The 25,317-nt window shown below is 40.0% G+C and overlaps 1 protein-coding gene across 3 annotated transcripts in view; it reads right to left on the bottom strand.

The window, feature by feature from the left end:
• Positions 1-25,317, bottom strand: part of GPM6A (glycoprotein M6A) — a 171,694-nt gene that overhangs the window by 29,641 nt on the left and 116,736 nt on the right. For all 3 annotated transcript variants that reach the window (XM_083631348.1, XM_083631346.1, XM_083631347.1), the window contains one exon: positions 3,756-3,948. In XM_083631348.1, coding sequence (XP_083487474.1) covers positions 3,756-3,948 — 193 coding nt within the window. The remainder of the gene's footprint in view (positions 1-3,755; positions 3,949-25,317) is intronic.

The raw sequence follows: 25,317 nt of genomic DNA, 5'->3' as shown, positions 1-25,317 counted from the left end.
CAGTCCCAACCCCCTGATGATCTCTCACAGCAGCTTCATGTAGATCAGGCATAGGCAAACTCCAGCCCTCCAGATGTTTGGGACTACAATTCCCACCATCCCTGACTACTGGCCCTGTTAGTTAGGGATCATGGGAATTGTAGTCCCAAACATCTGGAGGGCCGGAGTTTGCCTATGCCTGATGTAGATGTTAAAAAGGCATGGGGCAGAGGACCAAGCCCTGAGGCACTACACAAGTGAGAGCCCAGAGGGCTGAACACTCATCCCCTAACACCACTTTCTGGCTTTGCTTCTTGTTACTAGTATTACTCCTAGTATTTACTCATTGCTTAGTATTATGTTCAAAAGGGATTGCTTTTTGTGAAAGAATGGCTGCTTCTTGAGAACACAGACATTTTGGATTTAGAAGGTTTCAATAACGTTTTTGGGTGGCATGCATATTTGTGGTATGATAAGGTCAAAGCACATAAAGCATTTAAAAACCATATTGTCAGGAAAGCATTGTTCAATGTCTGGATAAGATATAAAGACTTACTTGAAAATAAAACCCCAAGGTGGTTATCACCGATGGAAGCGAAGGCTCAGAAAAAGCTCAATATGGAGGCCAAATGGCCGAAATATTGGGAGATTTTGGAACAAGAAGGAGATAAATTGAAATTGCAGAGTTTTGAGAAATTAAAAGACAAAGTGCGAGATTGGCTTCATTATTATCAAATAAGGGAGGCCTATAATTTAGACAAGAAAATTGGCTTCCAGGTGGAAAAATCAAAATTGGAAACAGAACTGTTAGATCCCAAAACTAAGACACTATCAAGAATGTATAACTTGCTGTTGAAATGGAATACTCAGGATGAAACGGTGAAATCTGCTATGATAAAATGGGCACAAGATGTTGGGCATAACATTATGTTGGCTGACTGGGAACAGTTATGGACCACAGGTATGAAATTTACGGCATGTAAAGCCTTAAGAGAGAATATTATGAAAATGATATACAGGTGGTACATGACACCAGTTAAGCTTGCAAAAATTTACCATTTGCCCGATAACAAATGTTGGAAATGTAAAGAAAATGAAGGTACATTCTTTCACCTTTGGTGGACGTGCCCAAGGATTAAGGCTTTCTGGGAGATGATATATAATGAAATGAAAAGGGTATTGAAATATACCTTCCTGAAGAAACCAGAGGCCTTTCTCCTGGGCATGGTCGGCCAATTGGTGTTAAAGAAGGACAGAACTTTTTTTATGTATGCTACAACAGCAGCAAGAATACTTATTGCAAAGTATTGGAAGACACAAGATTTACCCACCCTGGAAGAATGGCAGATGAAGGTCATGGACTATATGGAACTGGCGGAAATGACTGGCAGAATCCGAGACCAGGGTAAAGAGTTGGTGGAAGAAGATTGGAAGAAATTTAAAGACTACTTAGACAAGTACTGCAAAATTAAGGAAAGTTAGATTGATGTCGGAATGAAGTTAAGTGGTTTTGGCAGTAATGTTATAAAAGAGTATGTAAAAATGGATTGTTACTAGGCGAGAAGGTAAAGTTACAATACATTAAGGTAAAGGATTAAGATAAAAACAAAGAGGGAATTAACTAATTGAACTGGAATACAAAAAAGGGAGGCGTGAGGAGGTCAGGGAAACAAGTAAATGAAATATAAGATATGAAAAGATTGATTTGTTTTTAACTGTTTTCTTTTTTTTGTATTTTGTATTTTTTCTTTGTATTTTTGTACTTTTTTATTTTTCTTTTTTCTTCTTTTTTACTTTGTAACCTCTTTCTTTTTGTAAAACTTTAATAAATATCTTTTTTTTAATAAAAAAAAGGGATTGCTTTTTGTTTCACTTAAATAAGCCATGATCAGACATAAATCTAAGCCAAAATGTCTGGCTTGTTTCTTTTGCATGATAGTGGAGAGGAATAGAGAAGTCAGATCGCCAAATATCATAGATGACAATGAATTTAAACCTTGGTCTCCCCTGTCCTAATCTAACACTCTAACCACTACAACACATTGTCACTATATGTGTATATCTCTCTCTTGCTATTTACAATGAGACAAAAGTGTATGTATTGCAGGGGAAATACAGAATTCCCAAGGAATGGAAGAAATCTTCAGACATCAATTGTATTTTAAAAACGAACAAATTAATTGATAAATACTTTATCATTGTCTCTGAATTCTTTGTATATAACTATGTTTCTTGACTGATGTTTCATGTACAGCTCTGACATAGCAGACCTGGATAATTTGTGAAAAGCTTAATGCATTGATTTACTATGTTTCTGCAATAACAGCTACCCAGAGACTCATTAAGTTAAAGTCTAGAAAAACGGGTTAGCTTTCATTCAGTAATAAACCAGAGACTGAGCTGTGGAGCCAGCTTTGGAAACATTATTCTAAATGCAATTCTAAAAATATAACCAAATTTAAGAAGAGCAATATAAGCAATATTAATGAGCACCAATCATAAAGCAATCAAGCGAAAATATGTGAATTCTCCATTACCAGCACGACACACACACACACACACACACACACACACACACAGTATTTCCTATTCATGGAAAGTGAAGTATATCCTTTGGGACTTTCTCATTTCCTCCCTTCAGTCCCCCTGTAAAAAAAGGTAAAGGTACCCCTGCCCATATGGGCCAGTCGTGTCCGACTCTAGGGTTGTGCGCCCATCTCACTTAAGAGGCCGGGGGCCAGCGCTGTCCGCAGACACTTCCGGGTCACGTGGCCAGCGTGACGAAGCTGCATCTGGCGAGTCAGCGCAGCACACGGAAACGCCGTTTACCTTCCCGCTAGTAAGCAGTCCCTATTTATCTACTTGCACCCAGGGCTGCTTTCGAACTGCTAGGTTGGCAGGCGCTGGGACTGAGCAACGGGAGCGCACCCCGCCATGGGAATTCGAACCGCCGACCTGACGATCGGCAAGTCCTAGGCGCTGAGGTTTTACCCACAGCGCCACCCGCGTCCCTGCCTGTATATCCTGTATGTCCCCATAATCTGCTCTGGAGGTTCCAACACTCCCTGCATGGGGGATTGGGGGGAATTGCATGGGAATGAGGAGAAGATCCAAGTTCTGTTGTGTGAGTGGAAGTTCATTCCACTTGCACACAAGCAGTGTTGAAAACAACCCTCTCTTCCTACTAGGTGGCCATGTTCTCCTTGCCACCGCTCGACCTGCTAACACTTAACAAGTCCTGCCAGTGGAAGCCTTGTGCAAGGATTTGCAATTGTGCAATGGGGCTTTCCCGCCTCTCCTTCTCCTGTGTCCCTCTCCCAAACAGCTCTGGTCAGGTGAACCCCCACAACATTAATTAGGAGGATGGAGGGGAAATGCATGCATGGTCAGAACACTTGTAACAGCCTGTCACTTAATTCCACCAAGTGTCCATTTCTGCACCCACTAAAGCACCCACCTACCTTCACATTTCCTTAGAAACCAGCATGGATAGTCCACACAGACTGAATGCAGCCCACAGCTAGATTTCATCCAACCCTAGATTTCATTTTTTTATGATATTGAAATGTACACTCATTTTGCAGGATGAAAAACTATCAATAGAAATATTTATGTAGTGAGAAATATTTTATATCCGTATGCTATGAAATAGATTTAGAAGAAATTCAAGCAAATGTTTTCTGTTCACTTGGCTGCATAATGCCTGACATAGGGAGGGTTAGTAATTACATCTTGTATTGCAGTGGTATAAATGCAAAGGTTAAGCTGAGACTTACATGGTAAAGACATCAATAGTGTCCCCAGGAGCTCTTGCCATCTCAAAGTAGGTCTGAAGAATGTTGACAGTTCCCGAGAGTGCTTCATGACCACAGCCACAGAAGAGGGCAACCCCAGCATACAGCAGGATGGTGGCAATCAAGGAGGCGTAGGGAATGCCCCCCAAGCACTTGATGCAGCATTCAAAGCACCCTGGACAAAACAGAAGAGAAGACTATTCTTAACATATTTTAATTTTCCTCTGCCTCAAAGCCAACCCACGTTTTCTTTTTCTTTTTTCAGGGCAGTATTTGCAGTCATGTGTTGCCTATACACTCTGCTGGGAGTCTGAGTATGCAAATACCCTCAGGGTAGATTCTAAAATACAATTTCTAAGAGACACCAGTGTTCTCTTTTCTTTCTAGTACCAAAGCACCCTGGGAAAAAATAGTGATGCAGCTAGGTGATCTGAAAGACCCAGACCTTGCTGTCGGACAGGAAATAGGCCCTTGAACCTAAAGGAGGCAACCCATTTATTTCTTCTAACAGTGTGGGAAGTGTGGCTAGCCACAAATTAGAAAAGTAGAGAAAAGGAGTTAAAATGGAAGCCTGCAGATCCAATATGCAGGGTAAACCTCCTGATTTTGAGTCTTGGTCAGAGAGAAGACTCATGCACACGGGATGCCTTTCACTTATCACTGTCAGCTGAGGACCACACTTCGCACACCTGATAATGTGGACATTAGTCCATGACAGCTTACGCCACAATACATTTCATGGTGTTTAAGGTGCTACGTGATTCTTTGTTTACATCAAGCAAAAACAACAAATACATTACTTTTCTGTGAACTATCCAAAACATCCTACCTGTGGCTGAAGGTCCCTGACATTATAAATTATTTTACATGTCTGAATAACAGCAAACACTCACACACAAGCATTATGGATTAACATAGATTTATGGTTTCAGATTCTTCAAAGAGGAAGTTATGAAGTGCTTAGGGAGGGAATAATATCAAGAGAAAGATAGTGAAGTCTTATCTACACTAGTGACTTGAAGAAATCCAGTCGTGGCACATATTCAACATTATATGTATACACGCAAGGAATGTGGTATAAGCACAAGACCATTTTCATTTTCACATCCTTTGCTTTTTATTGGCTCCTGCAGCCCCCTCATTCCTCATGCTTCACTTCTCCTTGGACCAGCGACTTCCCTTGCATAATGATGGCTCAAGTCTGCCTGGACTAGAATTTATGTGGTTGTTCAAATCAACTGCAACAGTTCAAAAGTCCTTTTGCACTCAACTTTAAGCGCCTTAATCCCAAGATCCATGTGGTTTTAATGCCCATATCTCCCCAGAGGCTGTAATTATTATTGATGATTTTAATACAGATGATTGCTCCAGTGGGGAGAGTGAAGATGCCAAGAATGAGTCACATTGTTATTGTCACATTGTCACTATTTTTAGCTGAACCAGCAGTGTATTTGTAAACCTCCATACCATTCTAGCATGCAAGGGCAAAGGCTTCCATGCTTTGATTAACCTAGCAGAGGTTGGGATAAAACTATATCCAGAGATGAGAACATGGTTCTCCTGTACTACCAAACAGCACTGCCAGTGCAGATAATAACCTGCCTTAACAAAGGAAGAACATATTCCAGATGTCCCCTTTTCTCCCATTTCTTATATGGAATTAGTCTACTGGTCCATTTTGGTCCAAAGAAACCAAACATTGTCTACTCTGTGATATGAATCTGGGACCTTATGTATGCAAACCTTGTATTATACCACTGAACTATGGTCTCTCCACATAGGTACAGAGCAAGGGTTGTAAATCTGTTTCCTTCCAGATGTTGAACTCCAACTTAAATCAGCCCCAGCAAGAATGAGTAAGAATTAGGGGCGAGAAGAGTTGTAGTCCAGCAACAGTCAGAGGGCTACATCTTCCCCAGAAGTTAGTTGATTCCAATTCTCTTCAACTTTAGTCCAACTGTGGTCCAGAACATCTGGAATGCCACAGGTTCCCCAACTCTGATCTCTCTCCATAACAAACTACAAACTGGGAAACTACAGCACTACTATTTCATGCCAGAAATCACAGATCTCTAGACCATAGTTTCCCCTGGCACTGCTATACTGTTCTTGAAACAAAGATTTTGCTATCTTTTGTGTCATGCCTCTAAGACTGCAGCAAGAGCTTCCCATCTATATGTACAACACTAGTTTTTATTAAGTGCACTAGACTCCTATGTACAACTCAGCAAGGTGAAGGAAAGTTCATTACTATTCTCCTTGTACACTGTCACACAAAATCTCTGGTGCCTAATCTGACTAACTTTAGCTTTTTCTTCACATGATCTGACAGTAATTTTTCTCTTCTCTGGAGAATAACTGCCAACTGGACTGTCTATTTAATCTGTGTGGATCTTTCCTTTTTCTTCTTTGCTTCAAAGCACAGGGAATGTAGAAATATGTTTTTAACTCAAGGAAGAAAATAAGTGTTCCAACACTTTTGGGGGTCATTCAATCTGGGGTACGTATGTGTTACCTGTTGAAGGGTTATGTCTCAATTACACCTGGTGAAATTTAGGTTGCAACATAAATTTAATATCAAAATAATTTCCTTCTAAAAAAAGATGTTCTATTAGTATTTTGACTTATTAGTCACATACTATGGGAAAGTACCGGTATCTAAGCAACTTACAAAAAGGTTTAAAACCAACAAAGTCTAATATTTTAACAATGCATTTTATGGCATAATAATAATATCATATTCCTCCATGGGGAGTGTTAATGTGTCATTAATTTACCCTGTTCAAGGCAAGACCCATTCATATTTAATCACAAGGCTCAAATAATAATACTTGAGTTTATGCATTTCAGTGAGCATATCTCAGAATGTTATATATTGGAAATGCATTTCCATACCAAAATCATAAAATGAAAAGACTTGAGAACATGTGACATATGTAAAATGGAAATAGTTCTACTTTGCTTTTTGTTTTAAAGTAAATGTGCTTGGTTCTGCAAGGATTTTGCATCAAAAAAGAGCCATTCTTTAAGGTCATTCTCTTTCTACATGTTTAATTCTCTCAATAAAATCAATTTCCATACAGAATATGGCTACCTGGGCAGTTGAAAGGACAAATTCTAATCATTTCTGCTTTCCTGGGTGAACAGTGCCAATGAGTGAACTATGTTCATACAGTAGATTATATGTAGTTATCCACTTATATCTGGGTATCATTTCAGTTTTCAGTGAGGGGGAGGTGGTCAGTAAGGTGTGAAAGAGAAAGAGAGAGCAGTTTTGAATCTGAATAGAATGAGGCAGAGAATATTTCAGAGTTGTAAACTAGCTGTAAAGGAAGCACCCTGAGGAGCAAAGATTAAGACTCTCTCTAGGGATTTGTTGCCTGCTGAAAGAATGCCTATTTGCTTGCAGGATGCTCTGCTTGCACATTTGCAATCCAAAAGAAACCCAACTTGGTAACATTGCCCCTAGCATGTTCCACTGCTCAGGAAGTTGGGAGGGGGCACCTAATGATATGACTCATGTTAAATTACAGCTTCAAAGGAAAAGAATGGTTTTCTTTGATGTCGGTTGAAAATACGGAACTTCATCGTAAATGCATTTTTAAAATGCAGGATATATCTTCAGTTGAAATAGTGCATGTCCTTATGTTACTAGAATCCTTTTTAAAACAATCAGTACATTCCTCCCACTGCCTTTATAAAAAGGATGAGGTGGGTTGGGCATGATCAAAATAATTCTGCCTCTGGGCTTCCATTTGAAAGCTCAGGAATGAAAAACCCAGCCTCCTTTCACACTTCTCATGTACAGCAAAACTCATCCTATACAAGATGAAAGTGCTGGGCATGCACAAACAAATGTACTCATGGCAATAAGAGAGATCACTTACTTTAAACATTAGCCTGGTAGCAATAGGAGATTGGAAATTCCATGCATGAGAGGGATGGAGCAGGAAGAATAGGGTGCTCTTTCCCTCCTCTGTGTCCAGCATTGAAAGCAATCACTGAAAGGGGAGGGATGCCCCTTCCTCTGCATTCAGCATAGAAATGCATCTCTCTATACCTTGCCAGCCCATAGCAAGTTTATTTTTAAAAATGCAATCTAGTAAATTTGGGGGCATACTTACAAGGCTATTTTAGGTATAGGTGTTTGTTCCTAAAAATGCACACAGCAAAAGTGCTAAGCTGACATTTGTATGTGTATGTGTGAGTTTCTTGAACAGTTTTGCATCCACCAAAATTCAATATGTCTAAGAGGGCATGTGAATGATGTAATAATGGTCACAGGGGGGAGAGCGGGGATGTGTGAGCCCATTGCCAAGGCAACTGTGCTGCATGACTTGTTGCTCTGCACTGACTTGACGATGAACTGCCAGTACAATGTGGCAAGATTTGGCCCTGTTGCCTTGGCACTGATTCAAGGTGCATCTTTTTCCAAGTGCTGTGGATATTAGAGGAAAAAATAGATTGATACTGTGATCCCAGAAGTCTCTTCTCTAGTGCTCAGTGCATTATTTCACTTGGTAAGAAATGAACCTGTAAATTCTCACTGCTTAAACCGCTTGCTTAATTATTCTTTGGCAAATTATTCGACAATCTCTCATAGAAATATTGAGGGGGAAATGAAAATATGAGTAACGCTAGAAACTTACTATACCTTTTACCTTTAAACTCTTAGCTCAGTGTTTTGGAACCAGTATCTGCCAAACAAAAGTATCTCATCCTGCGGGGCAGAGTCACAGCAAGAGCCTCCCATGAGTGGAGTCATTGACACTTACTTGCGAGGGGCAAGATGGCAGCCAAGTCAGGTCTGCATGAACAACTGGTAGAAATGCTAGATTAGTTCTGCCAATGTACTGAAAGGGCATAAGAGGAAGGAACTCTTCCTTGACTTTGCACAAGGCAACCTCCACCTGACTTCTCATCTTCTCCATTGGGACAGCTCAGATATATTATCTCTGCAGCATTTGTAATGAAAGGCTATCTCAGTTGACTAGAATTCTTAGTAAGCATTTGAAATTTGAACTGTGTTTTTTGATAGATAGATAGATAGATAGATAGATAGATAGATAGATAGATGATAGATAGATAGATAGATATAGATAGATAGATAGACAGATAGATGATAGATAGATAGATAGACAGATAGATGATAGATAGATAGATAGATAGACAGACAGACAGACAGACAGACAGACAGACAGATAGATAGATGATAGATGATAGATAGATAGATAGATGATAGATAGATAGATAGATAGATAGATAGATGATAGATAGATAGATAGATAGATAGATAGATAGATAGATGATAGATAGATAGATGATAGATAGATGATAGATAGATAGATAGATAGATAGATAGATAGATAGATAGATGATAGATGGATGATAGATAGATATGGTAGATAGATAGATACACACACACACACACACACACACACACACTTATCTAAATAACTTAGTTGTGGGGATGACACTCTCCTAAGAGAGGCAGAAATGTTCAGTGTTCTGAAACAAACCTTTTAAGTGGAGATCTGTATCCCAGCTGCATCTCTACTAAAACTATTTTCTTTTGTTTTTATTTGTGGAATTATTTTTAAATGCTTTGCAATTATTTTATGGATGGATGGAGCTGTTTCATTTGTTTTATAATTGTATATATTATTGTTGTAACCTGCCCTGTGACCCTGTAGTCAAGGGCAGGTGAGAAATCTAAGAAAATAAATAAATATAAACAAAAAGCTCAGTTGATAGAGTGTGGTGCTGATAATGCCAAGGTTGCAAGTTTGATCCTCATATGAGACAGCTGCTTATCCCTGCATTGCAGGGGGTTAGACCAGAAGGTCCTCAGGGTCCCTTCCAATTCTTCAATTCTATGATTCTGTGAAATAAATAAACAGTAGGCCAACCCATTGGAATTTAGACACTGGCATTTCCAGTTAAAATAGGTCTCCATCCTCGGACAAATTCAAGTCAATCTAATGGTGGACATGAAGAAGTGCGGTCCCCAGCCTACACCAAAAGAACAAGGCTTGGGGAAGTACCACCTTCTAGCTCAACAATTAAGCCCCATTCATTTTTAGTAGAAGCTCTTCTCCCAGCAGATGACACTGTCAGTGCCCTTGCCTACATTACACTTCTAAATGTACTAGCTCAACCTTGGGAGAGGAAGAAGGGGAAACTATATGGAATCTAGTTGGAGCAGGAGGAAAGTAGTCGAGCAGACAAAACCATGTGCAGATCAAGTCTGGAGGAGCCACTGATTCACTGGTGGCTGCATGACATACATGTCAGCCTGGAAAGTACAGGGATGCACCCTCTGATATTCAAGGAGGAAGACATGGACTTAGTATCAAGACTTCTGTTTCTCATTCTCCACACACACACCCAACCATGTACTTTTGAAACTGCCTTAATCAGTTGCCAAAGTCTAAACACTCATGAAAGTAACTCTACATGCCCAGCAAGGATTTTACTTAGGTTTGTTCAAACATTGCAACACACAGCAGATTATTTCTGAAACATAGGAACTCTTGAGGGTTGAGGGTTGGGGCTTTCTCAGTGAAGCAAAGCTCGGCTGACTGGATGGGTATACAAAAGCAAAAGGAGCTCTCTGGATTATGGCCAACATGCATATTTTTAGCCCATTTGAGACTTAATCTATGCCCAAACTGATACAGACTCAGTAGTTTCTAAAGTAGTGGAAGTTGTTTCTATAAAGACATCTCAGTGTGCCTATTTATGGTTTTTAAAGCATACAATATGCCCAAAGCACACAAAGACTGGAAATAAATTAATCAATATATCCAACAACTTAATTGCACTTCATATATTTCATTAAACTGAGAACTCTCATTTATGGGACATTAATGGTTATGAAAATACAGAGGAAAATTGTGTTGTGATTAGCTTTTATGTGTTTTCAGTACATTAAGTTTATTGCAATATAAATGAGTTATCCTACTCCCACAGCTAATAAACATGTAAGATATGGGCATTTAGCAGTGCCTGCATGTAAGGTAAATTAGTCAGGCACATTGCAAACAGACCCTCTCATCCAAAAACTTACCAAATGTGTTGGTCCACTTTGTCCATCTCCCTTACTTAACATACCGGTAATCACAAAGTTGTAAAATAAAAAGGGCACAACTGCATCTATCTTCCCATTCTACAACAAAGGTGGTGGTCTTGGCAAATCAGCTAATAATTTTATTATCATTGGTTTGGCTCCTAACTTTTCTTCTGTGAATGGGATTTATGGAAAGGGACCTCCCCTTCCCATTGTAGGCTACTGCGCCTTCTGAAAATCTGTTCCTGGAGGTTGAGGGACTCTTGGGAATAGTGTCATGGGTTCAAAACCCACGATGGGCAAAATATTGCAAGGAGTTGGATTAGGTGACCCTCATGGTCCCGTCCAACTCTATGATTCTATTATTGTTCCAAAAATATTTTGCACAACTTTGATTGGTCACTGCAGTGTCCACTACTTGGCAGCTAATTTGTGGACACACCCTTATAGAACCTCACCCCGCAGGCTTGTATTGAACATAAAGTAAATTTGTCCACGTGAAACATTGTTTTTTCTTTATTACTTGAAACATAAACATGGGATTCCTGTGCCTTTATGAATAAAAAATAAATTCATTTTATTCATGAGAACTAGAATGAAACATTAAATTTTCAAAATGGTATTCCATAGATGCTCATGGGAGAATTCCCACAATGTATTTTTCCTTAGGTTTGCATTGTTATGGACAAGATAATTCTGTTTCCATGGGCTGAGGCAGCTGGGGAAAGTGCCACTGCAATCATAGGAATTGTTACCAGCCATATCCCGCGACTGCTCATTTCACACATTCTGTTTGCCCATCTGGACATGCATCAGCTCATATGTCATGAAAATTGTATAACCAAATAAAACTCTCTGTTGCTGGGATTGCTGCAGAGGTCATTATCTATGGTGCCTAACAGTAATCTAACAGTTGTCTACCTGTATCTGTTTTCTCATAGTAGCAACATATAAACTGCAGTGTACACACACACAGTTCTACACAAACTCTTGGCCTAGCTGGATATAAGGTCAGTAAGAGTAACAGCATACCATGCCAGAGGCAACAGAGAGCACTGATCTTGGTCCTAACTTAAGTATGGGATCTGACATTTTTGCAACGATGTAGCATATTGTGAGCAAGATATTGTGCAACTAGATATCTGCTATGATATGGTAACCTAAATGGCTGTAAGGAATGTCTCCTTCACAGTTAGTATTTAAAGCTGAGGAGGTGGGAACTTCTCCCATGAAAGTTACGTTTGGCCTGATCAGTACCACTGCATCCCTGGCTCAATTAAGACAGAAGAATATGAATTTTCCACTATGAAATGTATTGTTGTTATAATTATTAATTTGAATTTGTATTACACTCTTTAACTCAAAGGTTGCCAGGGCAGTAAAGAAATCTATCTGGCACTATTTCCTCTTACTGATACAGGCCTGTCCCATGATGCATCAAGTGTTATCAGCAGCAGTTATTGCCAGCCAAATACATGCATGTGTGTGTGCACACGCACACATGTGTGCCGCCCCCCCCATTTTCTTTTCTTACATTTCTAAGCAGGCAACAACAACAAAAACCCAAAATATTAATCAAGCCATTGAGCCACCACACAGAAATGTTAAGCTCAGTTAAACATGGTGGGTCACAAATGGTTCTGGCCCCAATATAAGCTCTCAAAACCAGGTATAGAAGAGAGTCATAAAAAGAAGCAAAAAATACAAACAGCATGGAAATCCCAGGACAGCCCTGGTGTTACCACTCTATGGAGAGTAGGGAGGAAACCTCAGTTATCCAAACTTGTGACGATCGGTCAAAGATAGTAAGTAAAAGTTAGAAATTTCTCAATATTCTGCCTCTTAAAGCAGAGGTTTTCAACCTTTTTGAGTCCCCGGCTCCCTTGACCAACTACAATCTTTCTGCAGCACCCCTGTGGGGCTCAGGAGCCCTGTTACTATGTCACCCCCTGCCTGCAGAACTTGCAGCCTCTCACCCTTTTTCGAACACCACTAAGGATGCCCCCAGCCTTAGTGGCCCAACGGAGACTGGCCAAAGATGAACATGAGGCCAGCACCTTACCTAGGGAGGCAGCAGTGGTGGCAGCAGGGCTGCAGCAACAAACAGCTGTGGAAGCCTTTAGAAGGCAGAGATGCAAGAGGGCATTAGAGGAGGGTGGGAAGGAAAGGGGGACAGAGGCCAGTGTTGCCTGTGGCACCCCTGGCCATCATTCAAGGCACCCCAGGGTGGCATTGCACACTGGTTGAAAACCTCTGTCTTAAAGAGTTCTTTTATGATTCCTGTTTATGAACTGCATAATTTAGGTTACAATCCTGTGTGCAGTTATCTTTGTTTAATGTATATATATATATATATATATATATATATATATATATATATATATATGCTGGAAGCCGCCCAGAGCAGCTGGGGCAATCCCAGTCAGATGAGCAAGGTACAAATATTATTATTTGTAATAACTATCTGGGAGTAAACCCTGCTGATCACATGGGAATTACAGGCTTGTGATATAAGTTTATGTTTTACGGATAATTTTCTGGGGGGAAATGATTTTTTTTAAAAAAAAAACTTTTGTTTTCTGATTCAGCTATGGAAATATAATTCCAAGGTCTCTGATAAGAAGGGAGCAGGAAGAGGATAATGCCTTTCATTGCACCAGGGGCCCCTTTATGTGTAAGCAGACATCAGGACCTCCCCACAAAACACTGTGCATTGAATGTGCCAGCCGCCTCCCTTCCTCTGCTGCAAGGAGTGGAACCTGTGGACCACCAGAGGCTGTTGGACTTTGGCTCTCATCAGCACCAGCCAGAACACACAATGAGATGATGAGAATTGGAATCCAGCACCCTATGGAGGGCCATAGACTCCACAGGTTTCTTCTGCCGCCTCCTCTCTGCATGCAATCAGTGAGAAACAATGGTGTACATAGTTTATCTGTGTCAGTCTATACCTGTATCTGTACTGAACCTGAAATTGTTTCACATCAGCTTTTATTGTTGATTTTTTTAAAAAAAATGTGAATCACTTTTGGATGTTTTATGGGAAAGAATAGTGATGTGCCAATGACAGCAATTCCCCCTGCAGCTGCACACCTGCAGCTCCACAGCTGTCAGTAAAGCATATTGAAAGCCATTTGTTACAACCCCTTGCCCCCTATTTTATTCATTTATTTGAAATAGCCCTATGCTGCCCTTCCTCCTATTTAGGATTTCAAGGTTGTCTGTAGCCAGCTGTACCCTACACTTCTGGCTCTGAAGCATGAGCGAAAAGACCACAATGGAAATACAGAGCTTCAACTAACAATGAAACAAGCTACAGGGGAAAAAATGTAAAGTCAAGTGATTGTGGCCAGTTTTTAAATGGAATTTTCCCTTCTTCATTTCATGATAATGGCAGCCGCCTATGTGGGTATTCAAAGCCTTACACAACTGATAGGATTCAGCTGTGCAACAAAAGGAAGGAAGCATTAGGGAAGCCTCACAGTTCTGTGGCCAAGGTCCTCTGTAAATGAACAAAGAAGCTACAGATACTAGAGCAACCCATGCCCTGCCGTTAACACTGGGAATGGCAGAAGCAAATTATACATCACATCAAGCTATCTTTTTATCTGGGCCTGCTTTTTAAGCATCCTCAGTTTGCACTAATTCTCTATGTGAAAGATTTTAAGTAGGTGCTGAAGATACATACAGAGGGACAGAATCGTCAGGAATCTGGACTATTTTATTCCCCCACCTTGAAGAAGATGGAATGGTATACTGCTTTCTGATATTGGAACACATAAAGACACATAAAGACATTACCTTGGGGAGAGAATGATTCTCGATGCAAATAAATGAAGATGAGCTCGTTTATATTAGCAAGAGATCTGCGACACTCTTTGTTTCACCCACCCACACAGCATACATTTATTTCTCTTTTTTCCCCTGTGACTGCTGTGAGATATATGCTTGGAACAGGGCAGACCCAATGGAAAAGGAAGAGAACATCAGCAGTTCTCTTCATTCTCTAAGATGCAGTAAAAGCCCATAACTTTTTTCTGGCTGAGATAGAGCAGCAAATGATGCCCACCTCTCAATACCAAACAATTTGCAGTAGTACCTAAGGCTAGTCAGTCTATTTTGGCACCTGAACCAGAAAATCTCAAACGTGCCTCTTCCCCTCCCTTGGGGTGTGTGTGTGTGTGTGTGTGTGTACATACACACAACAATAATAATAAATAGCTAACTAGTTTCTTGAATGCCACTTAAAATCAGCTACCTAATATGGCCACCTCACTCTACCAAATAGTAAGACCGGCCTTGATGAGATGGTTCTTCCATAAACCCAGTAAAACATAGATTCATTTTTTAAAGAATACTGCTGAGCAATTTTCATAACTTAGGCTGCACTCCTGTAGCCATTTATCTGGAATAAAGCTCCACTGAATTCATTAGGACTTAATTCTGAGTAGTATAGAGGTGCACTGTGCCCACAAGCAGGATAAGTTTCAAAAAGGGAAGAATCAGGGATAAGGGTTGGTGCATTAAGCCAGTATGAGCTGGGTCTAAACTTCAGGAGGCTTTGGGGCTCAATTTATGATGGGTTTTCTGACCTGGAGGGAGTTCATTTCTGACTACACCCCATTTCCATTCAGAATCTGAGTGCCCTTGCCATGAGTACCAGGTAACCTCAGTGATTGTTACTGATTTCCAAGGAAATAATTCTGGATTCCAAGGTTTCCTCTCTCACTGTCAGTCAAGCAAGGAACCAGAGCATGAATTTAGAACCTTTTATTTTGTTTTGTTTTGTTTTGTTTTGTTTTAGAAGAGGAATGAGTCTCTATGAAGAGCATGGAAACTAATGCAAGTCCATGCAAAATCCATCTGTACAACAGATGTTGTTTTTATATAGGAGCACAAAAGAGTAACAATGCATTGCAACTGCATTTTTAATGATATGATCAACAATGTACTAAAAGGCCCATTTTCTTGCAGCACAGACATGCCCCCAAGGCTGTCTTTTGCTAAGTACTTCAGAGAGGTCCTGCTGACATGGTACCACTAATGTAAAGAAACACTGTCACTTCCAGAGAATGCATGTACTTCAACAGTTCTAAAAGTTTCTATCAAATCACAAGCATCACATGCTGAAGTCAACTTGACCTGATCTTTCCAGTGGATTTGCATTAACTGAAGCAGTATACCAGACAGATGAGTTAGAGCAGACCCAAATATATAAATGAAATATACATGCATATAAACACAAACATATATGAAGGGTGTAAAGACTTGTAACAGCATGTAGGAAAATGCCCCATACAGAGCCAGGAAGGTGCACTCAGAATTTAATAACTAATTCCTGGGCCATTTTGATGCCTTTGTCACAGGGAATTATTCAGTCGTTTAAATAGAGCAGCTCTTCTAGCAGTGGAATGCTAGAAAGAGCTGCAATTTCATGTCTATCTAAACTGCTGAATATTTTCCCCGGATGAAGATATGAGACACAGTGGGAGCTATTTATTAAATCACAACTGGATCTCAATTGGCTTTCCCTGCTGCATTTTTCCCTTTATCAGAAGAGCCATTTATTTTTGCTTGTTACAAATACTATGGAAATTTGTGTATACAGTACAGTACATATATTGTACAGACAACTAACCTTTGTTTCCCCTTTATGCCCTACAAGAAGAAAATAGTAGCAGAGGCAAAACGGCAAATGGAATAAGGACAGGAATAAACTATACCCGATGCAGTAAAAGACAGTTATGTCATGCCAATGGCAAGAAAGTAAGTTTAGTGAGGGGAATGGACAACAAAAACAACCAACCCTGATATTTGCCAAATATAGCTGCACAGTGATTTCTGTGGTTATCAGCATAACAAAGAAAACAGATTAGCATATAATGGCTTTTCCATAACTTTCAATAGTTTATAGTTTGCTAAAAGCTAGGTGAACCTTAAGGGTGCTACCTTAACTTGGAACGTCAACTCAGCAAAGTAGGCACCGGAAAACTTTCCAGTAAAGTCCGTCTAACTTCCAAAGAAAAGGACATCTGGAGAATGACCACAGTAGAGTGGACCACTATTTTTAGACATCTATGCCAACAGTACTCCAACTTCAATCCCTAACTGTTCCTTAGGCTTTGGGCTCTGTAAAAGTCCAATGTGACTTGTTTAGGCTATTTTATAGCACTTAGGCTGTGTTTTCATGTAGCACTAAACCATAAATTAATGTTACATGCATGCATCTCAGGCTCCTGGACTCACCCTCCTTTCTCCTCTTCAAGTATCACCACAAGGAGATTGGAAGTATTTCTTTCCACCTTCAACTAACCAAGGTTTGTAGTTATATATCTGAACCTGCATAAGCTGTGGTTCACTTTAATTATGACATGCCCAAGTAAACCAAATTCAAACCGCAGTTAATTACCCTAGCATGCTTGGCTAAACCATCGTTAATGCTAACTGAAATTCCCAGTTTGGGCATGACAACAATCTTCAGCTAACTGAAAATGGAAGTAGATGCTTCTGATCTCCTCACAGCCATGCTGGAGATAAAACAGAAGCACACAGGACTCGGGTTCATGCACATGATAAGCCAGAACCTCAAGAGCAATCAGAACAGCTTTCGTTTTCTGAAAATAGTTTACAAGATTCGGCTAAATGTTTACAAGTACGGAATAATATATGCTGAAGACAATTACAACACTGGCCCAATATTCCAAATATTTTTTTAAAGGGTTTTACTTAGGCAAAAATGGTTTGCACTATTTGTAACACTGGAAGCTTGAGCTCTTATAACATGACTGAGGGCGAGAGAAATGCTTAAATCCAATTTCATAAAGACCACTTTATGTTTGAACTGATAATGTTTTTTTATTAGTCCCCAATGCAGAGAGTTGCCCTCAAAAGCAGCCAGTAGCAAGCTCCTTCAATTGTCTGATCCGAGTTTTCCCTCCAAAGCTGCTTCATAAGGAATAATGCTCACTTCTGGGACTCTCACAATACTCTCAGCTTCATCACTGCCACAACAGAGGCAAACAAATTCAACACCAGATTCAGTGTGTTAAGAGAACAGACCCTTAGAAAATTAGCTATATGAATACTATTACAATTACTTTCAGGACATCCAGGGAATACCTGCAATGTAGTTGCCTTGCAGCAGATGATCTGTGGACAAAAAGAGCTGACATCATATCCCATTGCTATCTGCATGCTAAAATCAAAATACACAGAGAAATCCCTCACGTGGGAAAAGAGATAAAGCAAATAAACTAAGGAAATATTAGCATACTTTGGCCTTTATTTGAAAAGACTCCCTTATAATGTTGCCTATCCCCAATCTATGCAAAAAAATAGCTACATGGAAAACTAATAAAACAATAATAGCTCCGTGAAATAAATATGATAGATCAAATCAGTATGTTACTGAAGGCAATTGGTACTGGAAGTGGACTGGAGATTTTAAATAGCCAAATAAAGATTTCCATGTCAAAGGGTGAACCACAAGAGCTATAAAGCTCAAATAAGAGTCATTTAATCACTTCTGGACAAAATAATAATAATAACTGTAAGGTAAAGGTAAAGGGACCCCTGACCGTTAGGTCCAGTCGTGGCCGACTCTGGGGTTGCGGCACTCATCTCGCTTTTTTGGCCGAGGGAGCCGGTGTACAGCTTCTGGGTCATGTGGCCAGCATGACTAAGCATGGCAAACCAGAGCAGCACACGGAAACACCGTTTACCTTCCCGCCTGTGCGGTACCTATTTATCTACTTGCACTTTGACATGCTTTTGAACTGTAAATCCTTTAAGTGCATAGACAGCTGTCAGTTAAGAGGGGTTTATCAGGTTACGCTCCATACTCAGGCATAGATACAGGCATGCAATATACATAAATAGCAGTTCTACAGGGAAAGGGATGTATTCGTGTAACAACAGCTACAATGCGAAATTTTAATAATGGCATTTCAACAGTTGTTTGCTCTTGATTATATTATCATGATTCATTACATGAGGCATCCTGCTCTGGGATCAACGATGATGAAATGATAGATAGAAATAAAGAAATAAGAATCAGATGAAGGTCAAGCCTCCAGTCTCATGTATTTTAAGGAAAACCAAGCTACTTCTACATGCATAAACTTGCCCCAGCTGATGTATTACATGTATGTTTTGCAGTCATAAACCGACTCAAATGTGAAGTTTGTCTGTCTACATCTTAGGTGGCCATTGCCTTTAAAAATTCCATATACAGAAACCATGTAGGGAAAATGTCTCCTAGACTGCTGTTTAGGCTTGTTGTCAGTTTTTCAATTGCCCTTTTGTGGTCACCTTTTCTATTGCCAGTCAACAGCAATAGAAAATGTGTCCATTCTTCCTTAGCAGGGGATGGTTAGGGTCATGAGTTTCACGTAACATTTAGTAAAGCCGCACACTAGGGTGAATTCCTAAAGCATTGAAGGGTAGACTCAATCCAACACAGAGCTGATACTGTGTGCTAGAAAAGTTAGATACAACTGCACCATAAATGGAAGCAATTTCTCTCTTACTCATAAAAACCAAAGAGTCTTGTGGCACCTGAAAGACTAACAAATTTATAAGCTCCAATAGATGAAAGTTCACTTCATCAGATGTATGAAGTGTCATCGTAAATTTGCAGGCTTATATACACACATTGAGGAGTAAGGATGGAGAGGAATAAGGTAAGAAGAAAATGCAATGCTAAAAGGACAGAGGTGATTAGCAAATAATGTAGCAAAATGGCTACAGTGACAATTAACAGAGCAGAGTTGATATATGTTGCTTAAATCTGTAAAGCATCCTATAGAGTTTTGAGTTTTAATAATGCGTGCATATCTCAGTGACTGCTATAAAGTTCTGGATTCTAAAATAATACAAATTCAAGAAGTGAAAAATAAGATAATTCCTATTGCCTTTGTAGATTTGTCCCCATTAGGGCGTGCCTCATTTTAATAAATCACACATTACAATGCCCTCTCTTCTTTTGCCTCCATGTAGGATTTCCCTAGGGTTGTTTACAAATCCATTTTTTTAAAAAAAGAACTAAATAAGCATCTATTGGAGTGTTCTGGAGTAGGAAAGGCAAATCTGTCAAATTCAATTTCTCTTGGTTGCTCATCAGTTCTCCACATTTCCACATCCGTTTGTGATTAAAAAAAACAACTCATGAAAATTAACCAGAATCTTAGTGCTGTCTCTTAGTATGCACATTGGTGTGCAATTTTGCCAAATATACTCATTTTTACAAAGCAATGTTCCCAAATAATATGCATATTTGTATAATATTTTCACTAATACATGCATTTCGTCGGGTTTTTTTTTTCAGCTGGATCTCACTGGAACTCAGTTCCAGCACCTCTCAGGTGGGCACCATTGTCATTATAAAAGAACATTGGAGGCATTGCTGGTGAGTTCCTGCACCTCTTTTCTTGAAAAAATAGCATTGTATTTCATGGACACTTTACCCTTGTGCATACATTTCCCTATACATTACTAGGCTGGACAAGTGCCCTGCAAAATTCAAAGAAGTATAAAGAAGAGCAGTGGAAAGGACTGCTGGACCTAAGAGACTTTTTCTTTCATTTAAGGGGACATATAATACATATAACAGGGGAGTGCCTGCTTCTTGGGAGAAAAGCAATGACAAACCTAGAAAGCATCTTAAAAAGCAGAGACATAACCTTGCCGACAAAGGTCCAAATAGTTAAAGCTATGGTTTTCCCAGTAGTGATGTATGGAAGTGAGAGCTGGACCATAAAGAAGGCTGATCGCCGAAGAATTGATACTTTTGAATTATGGTGCTGGAGGAGACTCTTGAGAGGCCCATGGACTGCAAGAAGATCAAACCTATCCATTCTTAAGGAAATCAGCCCTGAGTGCTCACTGGAAGGACAGATCCTAAAGCTGAGGCTCCAATACTTTGGCTACCTCATGAGGAGAGAAGACTCCCTGGAAAAGACCCTGATATTGGGAAAGATTGGGGGCATAAGGAGAGGGGGACAACAGAGGACAAGGTGGTTGGACAGTGTTCTCGAAGCTACAAATATGAGTTTGACCAAACTGCGGGAGGCAGTGGAAGACAGGAGGGCCTGGCGTGCTCTGGTCCATGGGGTCACGAAGAGTCAGACATGACTAAATGAAACAACAACGTAACAGAGGAGCAGGTTGTCAGACAGGGAAAGTAGATGGAATTATGGCAAACACAGATAATTTCCTTACTATTATGCTGGCAATCTCGCTCATCTTCCCACAAACAAATCCTTCTTGTGGCCCCACAATCCTTAGGGCCACCCCTTTGCTTTAAATACCACCCCCTCAGGCAAGTTCTTGAATCATTACACTTTGCCAAGAGTAAGACATTGAAATTTATTTTATTTATTCACTATATAAATATGTCATACAGATTTCTTTCTGAAACAAGGACTGAGAAGTCAAGTCAGATTACTTTTGTGGCACAGTTACATAATCCATTATAGAGTCGCTTTCATTGCTCCTGGCTCCACTGCATTTAAAGCATTCCTGCTTCTAAAGCTTCTCCTTTAGGCCAAAGTAATGAAAGCTACTGAATTACCTATGTTTAATAACCCTCTCAGAGGAAACAGAGATTAGCATCATCAAAATAAATGGAAATGCATTTTACCACACTAGCAGGTAACTTATAAAACAGTTACTACTCTCCAGTGTGCAATCATAATAACAGCACAGTCTGGCCAACATTTGCTTTATTCAACAATCTTTTTTTATTATTAAAAAAAGGCATGCTCAGTGCTCACACGTTCGCTAGCCAAGAAACAAACTATAGTGGAAGTCCTAACCACCTAAATTATATTTAAAAAATAAAATAAATGAAATGACTTATACAAAGACTTGTAAAGCACACGTTTCCCAACAACTGCTACCTTCTTATACTACAAAGGCATGGGGGAAATATATTACTGTATATGCTGTCTCCAGGCACTATTAGATGAAACCGATTACAGTGGTACCTCAGGTTACAAATGATTCGGGTTACAAACACCTCGGGCTACAAACTCCGCTAACCTGCAAGTAGTACCTAGGGTTGAGAACTTTGGTCCAGATGGGAATGGAAATTGCATGCCGGCAGCGCAGCGGCAGCGGGAGGCCCCATTAGTGTAAGCGCACCTCATCTTAAGAATGGTTTTGGGTTAAGAACGGACCTCTGGAATGAATTAAGTTCGTAACCTGAGGTACCACTGTATCTGGATCCATGCAAATCTGACACGAGGCCTGGGTTCAACATCAAAACTGCCTTGGCTGGGTTGTCTTGGTGGATATCTCATGTAATCCTGCTAATTATTCTGAACACTTCAGCTTTGGTGTCATTGATCACAGAAACTACTGAATGTGATTCTTGGAGGTTGGGCATTATGCTTCAATAGTTCCTGGATGGTTGATTCTAGGAGATTGTCCTGAAAGTCTACTGTACTATCTATTTACATTAGACAGGATTCTATCTTGTATTCCATGCTATACAACTTCCACATCACACTGAGTGAGGTCATCCAGGGATTTGGGAGTGGAAGCACAGAAATGGTGCTTTGGATCAGTAAAGGACTTGATGAGGACAAATAAAATGAAGCTCAATCTGAAAACAGCAATATTGCTAATGGGGTGGTTTGTCTAATCTGGGTGGAGGTTTTCATTCTATACTGGATGGGTAGACACACATCTTAAAGCAGGGGTAGCCAACGTGATGCCCTCCAGATGTCTTGGCCAGGGACGATGGACATTATAGTGCAACAAATCTAGAGGGCACCATGTTGGCCACCTCTGTCCTAAAGTGCCAGGCTCACAGTCTGCACATGCTAATAGACCTCTGGTTACCCAGATCAATCTAAGTGTCACCCATGAAACCTTTCACCAGATACAGCTGTTATACCAGCTGTGGCCTCTCCAGAGCAGAGATAACCTCTATAGGTGATCCTTGCCCTGATAACCACTAGGCTAGACTACTGCAGTGCATGTGAAGTTTAGGAACACAGCAAACTGCAATTGGTCCATGTAGTTCAGTATGGCCAACACTGACTAGCAGTGGTTCTCCAGAGTTTCAGAAAAGATATTTTCCCTGATCCTCCTGGAGATGAGGATTGAATTTAAGACCTGCTATACTCATAAGCTCTACTAAACTACAGCCCTTCCCTTCTTGGAAACTTCAACTGGTTCTCAACACAGCTGCTGGGACCAGCTTGCTCTCAAAATAACAACACTGGTTACCAGCCTGCTTCCAGGTAAATTCAATGTGCTGATACCTTAAGGCCCTAAATGTTTTGGGACCTGGGTGTCTAAGGAACTACCACTGCTCATATGAACCTGCTAAATGTTATTATGCTTTTTCTGACTCCCTGTCTTCCTGAAGTTAGGTGGATAATGACCAGAGAAAAGCTTTTCCACTGCAGTACCCTAAATATGGTACTTGCTAGGTGCAGAACCAGATGTCTTTTTTGCACAAGGTACAGATCTTTTAATTTGGTGATAAACAGCATGTTACCTAGGTGTTTTAACAAACACTTTGTGTGTCTTTTATTGGTCCTGCTGCTCGTTTTATTTTTATCCTGGTTTTCTCCTTGTTTGTTCTTATGGACTGGTGTTTAGAAGCCCTGGGACCTTTTCTTAAACTAAAGGAAAACATCCAAATATTAATTAATTGTGTTTGAAGTCAAGAGGCATTTGAGCCTTTAAAATTTGTTGAATTCTGAGTTAAATATCTATCCAGAGGGATATTTACAAATGGGTTCCATTTGTTCTCAAAACTGTCCATTTCGAGAATTGCTTTTCTTAGTTTTATGGCTGAAGAACATTTTCAGATCTAAAACTTTTCTCAGCCATGTCCACATTGTTGGAACTTTGATCATTTTCAATGCTAGAATTCAAAATTCAATGCAAATATTCATTTCATGTGATTATTATTTTTTCTAAGCAGAAGAGTAAAACTGTAGTTCATTTGAGTTCTTCCTTGTTTTAGTCTTGCTTGTAGTCTTTAAAGATAATGTCATAAGGTATAAACACCTGCTTCCTCGGGGAGCAAGATTATGGTAGCAGTAATGTGCAAGAAAGTACTGGAGTGGTCCTAAAACCTGGTCAGTGGAGCAAATTGGAATGGCAGAACACAACCCAAATCCTGACACTCCTATTAGCCAGGTGGGAAGGTGGTTCTTGGAGAAGGGCTTTCTTCAGCTGCATCAGCTCCAGGTAGCTTCCCACCCTGCTGTGTATAGAAGGGGCCTCTGTAGCAATGGAAGCCTCCCGACTGGCAGAGCTTGATGGAGTCCAGTGAAGGCTCCCCTTTTCAGCACAGATTCAGGGTTTAGGATTGCACTCCCACTTTATAGCAAGCATAAATACCTTGGATGTCTTCATTCCATCCAATTCAGAAATAATTTGGACAAACTTATGCAGACATCCACATTAAGTTTGAATTTTGGACTTTTAAAATAAGAGGCAGTGACATAATTGACATTCATCAGGAACCCATGTGTAATTCCGCTGCAACACTCATGCTACTAATAGGGAAAACTGCATTGTTCCCCTCCTCCTCAGTTTATATTACTTAATGGGAGTTCAAAGAGATTGTAAGTAAGTCACAATTCATGGCATGGTGATCTCAAGCATCATGGAGGCAACTGACGTCTCCCTGCATGTGCAGGAGACTATGGCTTTTACACCATGAAGTGACTCTTCCTGCCCATCAGTTCCAACTTCACTAAGCAACATGAAGAATGTATGTGTGTTGGTATGCATACATGCATGCACATATACATTTGTGGAAACTACAACTGTCCTGTTTGTGGGTGTGGAGGATGTAGCCATCCTGGTGAGCTTCTGGTGATTTGAACTACAGCTCCCATCAGTCTCAGCCAGGATGGCCAATGATCAGGAATGATGAGAGCCATATTTCTACTACAGCCCAGGGGCCTAATCCGGTCCTGTTTTGGACCAGATGTCGAACATGGAAATTCAGAATCTGATGCATATAGCTCCAAATCCACTGATTTCTAGTTTATTCTTTCCACACAGTCAATTTTTTAGTTGTATGTGTTTCCAAAGCATTTCATTTCAGATATTAAAAAACAAACACCCAACCCTGGGTGCAAGAGCACAAAAAAGGTGGATGCATTGATCTATCAATCTGATGTACATCTCCAGTCTCTGAATTTTAGCCAAATTATATGCACATTAGGTCTTGGAAAAATGGAAGAGGGGGTGATTTTCCCTTCTCTGTGGCAACTATCATGAATAAATGATTCTTCTATTTATATTTAATACATATTTTTGACAATCTCAGTGAGTAGTCAGCCAGTAACTCTGTAGTTTAATGACACACGTCTCCTGTATTTTTAGTAATACAACAATTTTACTTTGGGATTTCAGATTATCTTAAACCATTACACAATATAAGATTTCAGCTAACATATATCTTTATGTGAACTTCATTCAAGATACACACAAACAATTTGC

The sequence above is a fragment of the Podarcis filfolensis genome (assembly GCF_964270895.1).
Source record: "Podarcis filfolensis genome assembly, chromosome: 9".
NCBI classification, from domain to species: Eukaryota; Metazoa; Chordata; class Lepidosauria; order Squamata; family Lacertidae; genus Podarcis; species Podarcis filfolensis.
Note: the sequence above shows the minus strand (reverse complement) of the source record. Positions and strands in the feature narration are given on the sequence as shown.